Source organism: Poecilia reticulata, linkage group LG23, assembly GCF_000633615.1.
Source record: "Poecilia reticulata strain Guanapo linkage group LG23, Guppy_female_1.0+MT, whole genome shotgun sequence".
In the NCBI taxonomy this organism is placed as follows: domain Eukaryota; kingdom Metazoa; phylum Chordata; class Actinopteri; order Cyprinodontiformes; family Poeciliidae; genus Poecilia; species Poecilia reticulata.
The window spans coordinates 6,250,997-6,260,397 of NC_024353.1; the positions used below are offsets into that span (position 1 = coordinate 6,250,997).

The 9,401-nt window shown below is 37.4% G+C and overlaps 1 protein-coding gene across 2 annotated transcripts in view; it reads right to left on the reverse strand.

The window, feature by feature from the left end:
- Positions 1-4,644: 4,644 nt before the first annotated feature.
- The window catches only part of cpm (carboxypeptidase M), a 24,017-nt gene continuing 19,260 nt past the window's right edge, over positions 4,645-9,401 (reverse strand). For both annotated transcript variants that reach the window (XM_017302670.1, XM_017302671.1), the window contains 5 exons: positions 8,097-8,202; positions 7,803-7,973; positions 6,512-6,664; positions 6,280-6,428; positions 4,645-5,788 (listed from right to left, as the gene is read on the reverse strand). In XM_017302670.1, the coding sequence (XP_017158159.1) occupies positions 5,534-5,788; positions 6,280-6,428; positions 6,512-6,664; positions 7,803-7,973; positions 8,097-8,202 (834 nt within the window). In that variant the 3' untranslated portion in view covers positions 4,645-5,533. The remainder of the gene's footprint in view (positions 5,789-6,279; positions 6,429-6,511; positions 6,665-7,802; positions 7,974-8,096; positions 8,203-9,401) is intronic.

Sequence of the window (9,401 nt, forward strand, 5' to 3'; positions counted from 1 at the left end):
TATACTATGACTAATTTTTGCACTTTTTGGAGGTCATACTATACTATGACTAATTTTTGCATATTTCTGAGGTCATACAGACCTCAGAAATATGCAATAAATTTTTTAAAATATTTTTATGACCTCAAAATTTGCACATTTTTGAGGTGACTCATTTGTGCAAACGAGTCACAAATGAGTCATTTAGTATTTCTGACGTTATACTAAACTATGACTCATTTTTGCATATTTTCAACATCATCTTCCATAGATCTTCCATACATTTGTGCACAAGTCTTAATTTTCCCCACTGGTCAGCACAGTGTCTGACCGATATACATTCGAAAAGTCCATAGTTGAATTGTCCAGATATTTAGATGACAATGTCCAATCTCAAGTCATTTCAGATGAAGAGATGTGGATTGTGTGTCTGTATGGTGAGATTGAGGGGAAATGATACAGACCATCAGCCTCCTACCAGACCAGTATGGAGTGAATGTCAGGTTCTCCTGCCAGTTCTCAGAAGCTCGCCATCCTTTACCCCTAAACAAGAGGGTCACCTGGCCTGTATTAAAATAAACAGGACCAGTAAATTACCAGCCTGCTAGTTAACTACACTGTTTCCATTACATACAGAAATAAATGCAATTATATCCAAAATCTACACTTTCAGACAATATAAATAACATTTATCTCATTAACTTAAATACATGTTCAATTTAAGAAGGTAGATCGTATAACAATTGATGATCAACAGTTAGCATTGGCTACCACCACCAACATGCTAAAACAAACAAAACATTGTGTTCACTACTCACCAATTCCATTTATAGCTCAGTGCATGACAGATTCATGGCTCCAAGCTCACTGGATGTTCAGATCTACATGACTCTTATATTGAAGTTTTTAAAAAGTGCATAACAAAGAGATGAACTGATTGTTTGGAAGCACCAACCTGTAGCTCCTTTGTCTCCAGCTCTCCCCCTCACACCTGACTGGGAAAGCTGGAGCCTGAAGAACTACCTCAGGTGCGTTGATTGGCTGACTGTCACTGTGTGACAGTGCAGTCAGTCACTGTGGTTCTTAACCTGGGTTCGGTCGGACCCCAGGGGTTCGATGAGTCGGTCTCAGGGGTTCGGCGGAGCCTCTGCCGGAGGTAAAAATAAAACTTTTCTTCTTCATGAAGCGTCAGGACTAATTTAGGATGATAATAGTACATTTTACTCTTAATGCACCTGATACACCCAATTAAACTATTAATGCTCGATTAATGCTAATCAAGTTAACATTTTAAAGCTAATCCAATTCTAGTGGCTGTGCCTAAAAATGAGCTTTGATATTTTAGTTTTTAGTCTTTAAAAGGCTCATCTGATGACCACACAAAGCTGGTTCTCCTCTTTTTTTAAATATCAGGTGTAAAGATTCACGTCAACTCTAACTATGCTCTTAGCCGCTAACTGAAAATCCACTGCAGTAATGTTGAAAACACATTTTTTAATACCTCATACTCTTGGTTTCAGCTCAAACTTTCCTCTTATAAAACCACAAACTCAAAACAAGCATTTACAGAATGAAATGACACCTGCAAACTCGCATAGTTTTTATTCATAATATGAGACTTCTAGGTTCAGCACATTTCAGTTCCCATCAGTTTTTCACAGCAAATAAACAAAAACAACAAGAAAGGCATCTGCTTTGCTGAGGTCTGATGTGTGAGGAGCGACTGAAGCCTGCAGTCGCTCCCCGTCCAGCAGGGCACCGAAGGTTTCATGAGGCGAAATCTCACATAAAACAGTAACAAAAGTAGAAAAACCTGAAATACGGCAAGAAAAACGTCAGATTTGAAGAGTCAGATATCTGTTTCACCCTGAAGATGTGAGAACAAGTCTGAGCAAATTAAGCTAGCAGCTTCCACATGAGTTGCGACTTCCATGATTATTATTTGCCTCCTGATCCAGTTGATCATGTCCTGAGGTTTGAACGGTTCCCACAATCCAGGAACTAATCCGCCCTTAATTCACCTCAGATCAGTTTAAATCCCTAAATTAAACTTTAAATTAAACTGGATTTGAGTTGGAGCAACAAACAGACGTCCTGCTGTTACGAATAAACCCGTTTATTGACATAAAGACTAACAAAGTTCACACTAAGAATGTTTTTGATGTATTAAGAAGATACTTGAGTTTGTCAGTTACAGATAATAAAATAATTTTTATGTAAAGTTTCTGAAGCAGTTTTATACATATGGATTAATTCTACCTCTAAATAAATGTTAAAGTTTTTAAAATGTTTTTAATGAAATTAGTCAGATACCAAGATTGGCCACCAGGTGGTGCACTCGAGTCTTTTTCTCGCTTGCTCTCATTTTTGGTTAAATTTATAAATAAATACATAGAAAACAAAAATGTTAAATGTTTGGTTTTATATTCAGTTCGTTTAGTGTGTCTTAGTGCACATTTGATCTATTTTACAAATTAATATAATTTTGCTTTTGTGTTGCAATTTAACGTTTGAAAAAATCCTCAACAGATGAAAAACTCTCGTTTCTGAACCAGGTACGTGGTTTCCTCTCTGTTTCCTCTCAGTTTGCTGAAAGCTCTGCTCTGGTTTTAATCCCAGCCGTTCTAAAAGCAGCTCTCCCTCCTTTCAAGTGCTAATTTTAAAAAGCTTTTCCACGCAGATAAAATTACACTCCAACTAACGGGAGCGAATCTCAGGTTGGAAAGACTTCGCCAAGTCCTGAGGCCGAGGATTTTCCCTCCCTGACGTACGGAAGAAGGAAAAAGTCAATTTAAATCCTTTTCATTTCTGAGAGCAGCAGAAATATAAACATTACCTCCAAGTGTAACCTGGGAGTTTTGTACCACTGTCTACATTAGACATGCAGAGAAATAAATGCTTTTCTATAAAAACTGAACTATTACGGCAACATCAAATTTAGTTATGAAGCCATATTAGAGCCACTGTAGATAGAGGGGGCTACATTGCTGCCATAAAACAAACAAAACATTTTATAAAGAGAAATTAAGTACATTCAGTCAACCATTTTCTTCGAAAAAAACATCTTGAAATTTTGAGGTTAAACGTCAGAAATCTTCTGGGGGAAAAATACGGAAATTGCTGAGGCTCAAAAGTTGAAAATGTTACTTTTGCAACTCAAAAAATTTCTAAATTTAAAATATGTATGAATCCAGATAATTTCTGAAATCAATCTAAAAATTTCAGGGTTTTTCTGGCAAAAATCTGACTTTTCACACTCAGAAATTTTGAAATTTATTCCAGAAAATCTGAGATTGAACTCAAAATTTCTCCCTTTTTTCTGGAATACATGTTCAAGTTTTCAAACTTTTTTTTCCCAGAAAATTTCTGAGATTAAGCTCAAAGTTTTTACGTATTTTTGGTGGCAATTAGCTCCTTTTCTCCATCTACGAGGATCATAGATGGAATAATCTTGTCTTAATCAATTTAAAGTTTTGGCTTCAGGTATCTTAGCCTTAATTTACAAATATGCTGAAACCTTCAAATTAAGATTTCCTAAAAAAAACATGACTACACTGCTAGCTAACTACTGTTAGCTGAGCGTTTGGCTAACAGCTGATACTTCTTTACCTTCACAGCTGGTTTATTAGGATTAAAATAATCCTAATAAACAGATAAAAGTTGGTTTATAAAACTAGAAAATCTGGGAAAATTATAGCAAAATCTTCTTGAACCTGATGCTGCTAGCTAGCCTGCATTAGCTGTTAGCTCATAATTTTCTCTGTATGAAATTAAAAGTTGTGATTAGTTACAGTAACTGATTTGATTCAGTGACTCATAAAACCTGCAGTTGGTTCACAAACATGTAGTTTTGTGTGAAAAGGCATAAAACAATCAGCAATATTTGTTTCAACTGTAGCTTTTAGAGCCTCAAACATAAATAATTAAATACGTTTTTCACTGAAATAAAAAATTACAATTAATCTCTATATGATTTTTTATTAAATTGTAATAAAATATATACAATAAATGTAAATATATGAATTTTACCAACAACTACCTGTCTATAAAATGAAACATGAACCGTTAGCATAGCAGAATTATTTTTTAATTTAGTTAATAAATACAGTAACAAGTATAAATATTAAATTATAAATTTATATGATTACGGAAAATATTCTGACCAAACTTATTTTAGCTTTAGCATTAGCTAAGCTATCAGTTTACTACCTTATAAAGATAATTAGTGCATTTAAAAAAATCAAAAGCAATTTTTACAGAAATATTATAATAAAAATTCTTCATGATTACATAAAACACACCTTGAATATGCAGAAATGTTGAAACGCTGCCCACTAACTGATAACTCTTTATGTAATCAGCCTTATTTATTCATTTAAATTATTTAAGTACAATTTTAGCTCAACATGGACAGTTTGTTCTGAAAAATTCAAAAGCTCAAAGTAAATATATCTGCCTTTTTCTTCCTTTATCAATGTAAATAGCTAATTTATTTTGGTTAGTTTTAATGGCTTCTTTGAAGTTAAAGTCATATAAATACTGAATAATTAATGAAATACTCGCCGTTTGCTTCCCAACTAAAATGTTGTTAGACGTAGAAAAATCTCAAGTTGTGCTTCTAATGTCAGAAATGCATCAGTGGTTGAGAAAAATTAGTTAAACATGTTTCACATTTTAACACTTTAATGCAAAAACAATTTCTGTGCAACTGAATTCAACATTAAACTGGATAAGAGGATCAGGGACAGTGAAAAGAACAGAATGATAAACTTTATTCCTCACAATTCTGACTTTATCCTAAAAACTTTGACTTTAAATTATTTTTCCCTCAGAATTTTGACTTAAATTTTTTTTTTTTTTACATAAAAGTAAAAATTCTCCACATTTCGACTTTTCAGGCTTTAAAAAATGGTAGAATTTTGACTTTAACCCCATAATTCTGACTCAGAACTCTTGGGACTTTTTTCTCTCTCAAATTGTTGACTTTAATTCTGATTTAAATTTCAGAATTTTGACTTTTATCTCAACATTTCTTACGTTTTTTTCTCAAAATTTTTACCTTAACCTCAGAATTCTGGATTTAATCTCACAATTTTGAATTTAATCCCAGGATTCTGACTTTTTTGAAATCAGTCAAAATTCTTCATATTTTGACTTTAACCTCAAAATTCTGACTTTAAACTTAGAATTCAGGCTTTTCTCTCAAAATTTTGGCTTCAGAATTTTTCAAAATCAGAATTTTGACTTTTTAATTATTATAATTTAGATTTGGATCCCAGAATATGACAGGATTCTGATTATAAAAAAACAAATCTAAATCCTTTTTTTTTTTTTTGGCACTAATCTTCTTCCATACTGAAACCGATAGTCCAGCCATCCTTTCTTTTATGTTTTGAAATCATTCCTGTTTTTCCTGGTTGCCAAAATGTCGTTTTGCTCCTTTTCCTTCACTCTGCAGCAGCCAGTAAAGCCAACCTTCGTTGACCTCTCCCCTCGTTGACCTTTGTTGACCTCTCACCTCGTTTGGTTTGGGTCGGTGTCCAGAGCGTGTTGCTCAGTCCATCAGAGACTGAAGCGCCGCCACTAAGCTGAACCCGACTGTCAGTCCGTTCCAGGCGGATCCGGCCGCGCCGCCGCCACCTTGAGGCAGTAATGAGTAATTGCAAGACGGGCTCGGCTCGGCTTGAGTGCGGACCGTTGCCGAGGCGACGCGTCGCAGCTTAAAGTCGTGCTTCATCGCAGAATATTGTTCTGGACCGTGCGGGACGCTGAGCGTTTCCGTCAGAACCTCGTGACCCGGATACGACACCTGAGACCAAAATGAGAAAGAAAGAAAAAAAAGAGAAACTTTTTGTTCCTGCAGGGATGATGTAGCTACATTTAGGAGTATTTCTTTCTGTGCTTTACTTTCACCAAAGTTTAGTTTTACTATGAAGTATTTCTGCTCTTACTTCAGTAAAATCTCTGGATTTTCTTCCCACTGAATGAAAAACAAAAATGTTTTAAACAAAAATCCACCAGACTCAGACAAACACCTGCAGTTTCTGTTAAAGCCTCAACAGTTTTTTATTGAAAGAAACCGATTTGGAAAAAATCATTTTGCCTGATTTTGTTACTAATATGAGTTATTGTAATTTTTGCCATTAAAACTAAAACATTTCTACATCATTTCTTTCCTGCAGCCATTTGTAACAAAGTCGCTCAGAAGGAAACGCGGCTCGTTTGAAAATATTTGGTTTTTCCTTCATAGTTTAACACCTGAGACCAGGTAAAGTTGAAAAAGTAATAATTGTCATTTACTTTGAAGTTGTAGCTTCCAGGCAGCAGCAGCCGGTAATATTCTCCATGCTGGTTGGTTCTGAACGGACACATGTTCCTGCGACCCTCGACCTCCACCACCGCGTTCTGCACCGGCACCCCCCACCCATCAAACACTTGACCTTTCACCCCTAAGAGACAGACAGACAGAGACCCATCAATCCTCTCGGCGCCTGGTGTTAGCTTCAGGCTAAAGCTAACACCCGGCTCTCACCCAGGTGGACCTGCTGGATGTAAGCTAGCAGAGCCTTCTTGTTGTCCATCCACAGGGCAGGAAGTTCTTCGGGTTGAGGAAACTTGCAGCAGGAAAGCTCCAGCGTCAGCTCCAAACACTGAGCCCAAACGTAGTTGTAGTCCTGCATCCCACCTGGAACGACACAGAGACTCTTAAAGGGGCGGCGTCATGCGTTTTCCATTCATGATTAGCCCTAGCTTCTGTATTTTGTTTTGTAGTTGGATCAGGTTTATTGTAGTTAGACCAGGTTTATCGTTTGCTCCTGGTTCTTTGTGTTTTCGCCTCGTTGCTCCTCTCTGCCACTCATCTCTCTCTCTCTCACTCAGCCTGACTGCTGCTCTCCCCTCACAGCTGCACCCAGTTTCTAATTAGTTCCCAGTGTCAAACTCAAGGCCCAGGGGCCAAATCTGGCCCACTGCAAGCTCTTGATGTGGTCCCTTACACTCCAGATGCCAAATTCATGCATAATCAACTGATCCCTGCAGTTTTTCATGCGAATGCATAATTTAGAGTTTATAGCAAATTTTCTATCAAAATGGACAAAACACTGAGTGATGCCAAATTCCACCTGCAGGTGGCAGTATTTCTTACTGTTACATTTCTGCCTCACCTTTACTTGATGTCTGTGATCGATATGAGAAACAAAAAGACACGTTTAATGTCGTACATGAGCACAAAAATCAAAAATATTTACAAATTAGCACTACAAAGTCTGTGATTTTGATTGGAGAAACTGATCAACATGAAATTTTAACAAGAACTTGTGGAATGCAGGAACAAATATTTATTAATATTTGAACAGTTTGTTAATGAGTTTCATCATTCTGGTGCAACCGGCCCTTTAAGAACATTCAGGATCTTGATTTGGCACAAAATGAAAATGAGTTTGACTTTCCTGACTGAAAAGAACTTTATTCATGTTTTAACACCTTGAAATTGGGCCTCTGTCTCTTTAAAACTCCTGCTCTTTCTGAAGCTCCGCCTCCAGGAAGTCATCCAACATGGCTCCTCTATTAACCGTTTTTACCAGCGTTGCTCTGAGCAGCAGCTCCTACAATGAGCTAATTTGCTAATTGCTGCCGGCTAGTCTGAAGGAGCTGAGTGGGGGCGGAGCTGTGATTCGGAGGCGGAGCTAGGCCCACCCAGGTGTTTTTGAACAGCTGGATAGTTGCCATGGAGATTAAAGGATTTTTTTTTCAAACAAGCTTAAAGAAAGAACTAACATATTTAAAAAATACTGTAGTTTAGTTTCTACAGTTTTTGCGCTCACCTTCCAGCTTGTACCAGTTGTAGCCGTTGGTGATGCCGTCCTTGAAAGGGCCGCTGTCGTCGCAGAGGTTCCCCTTGTGCATGGAGGCGTGGTTGTATGAGTAAACCTTAGCCAGGTGGACGAACACGTCGTCATCAGGCGCGATGCTGGGCGAGGCCATCCAAACAGAACCTGCAAAACCAGCAGCTGGGAAACTGAAACATTTCTAAAACCAATTAAAGACACAGACTCGGATGGTTCGATTAAAACGTGCAGCAGAACTCGGCATCAGGAGGTTCCTGGGTTTGTTTCTACCTCGGTCGCTGTTGTCGTAGGGATAACTGGCCACCATGGCGCCTCCATGAAGGTTGGCGGACAGGACAAAAGTTTCGCTTCGCAGCCAGCCAATCACAGCTCTCACCTGCGTCACATGACCGAAAAATCATCTGAACAAAACACAACCTGCAGATGGACCCGTCACAATAAAAGTATCTCAGAATAACATTGAACTTTTCCAAGTATCATAATTCAAGAACACATCGATAAACTATAAATACTAATAATTATTTAACAGTGGAACTGGAAGACGTTTTAAATGTCCAGAATAAATAAAGCAACAGAAACAACAAACAAAATGATTTATAAAGTCTCTATAAACAAAACTGTCCTTCAAAATAAGGGCCTAGTTGAGACCAAATCACCAAACTGAAGATTTTATCATCCCATTTTTGGAAAAACGATAAATCCTGCAAATGGATGATTTATTGCTTATTAAATATGGATTAATATAGCTTTAGGAAGGCAGTTTAAATAAAATACTCATGTTGTTTTCTGCAGAGCTGGTTTGGATTTATTTATTTCTAATTTTTACATCAGGATGTGGTTTTTGCTCAGCTGCAGGGGAGGAAAGGAGCCAAATAAACTTCGTTTTCCTTCTTTAGCGGCAGGTCAGGACAGAAACCCCAACATCTGCCTGCTGACATTTATCTGGCTGCTGCAGGAAAACATGATCGAACACAGATAAGTCAGGATAAAGCTAATTTGATTCATGTTAGTTTAAAATTGGAAACTGGATTGATCAGTCAAAGAAGCCGGTAGCTAGCCTTAGGGCATCTTAAAGCTACACGGGTAATTTAATGTTTAATAAAGATAACCTGGTCGTCCCCCAAGGCACAGCACTGGAGCTTCTCCTGTTTGCAATATAAACCACCTCAGTGGATCTTATCGTCTGATCACCTGGATCTGTTGCAATGCTAAGCTAATGAACGCAGCTAATGAAATTATGGGCTAACGAAGCCCATAATTTAACTTCTCTCAAGCTGAACTGTTCGTCTTTCCAGCCAAACCAAAATATCTGCATCCAAACCGAATCCTTATTTCTTACTAAATAAAAGTTAGCTAGAAACTCATGTGTCATGATCAACGACCAGCTGAAGGTAGCTAATAGTACTTTTAGCTACAGAGCCACTTCGTTTGTTAGCTGACAGTTTTTACAGCCACTTTAAAGGGTAGCTTTAGGTGGTAAAGCTATATGCTTTACCAACTTTGAAGAGCAGCTAACAGTTCTTATAGCTAACAGTCCTTATAGCTAACAGTTAGCTGCCTTATAGCTATATGCTT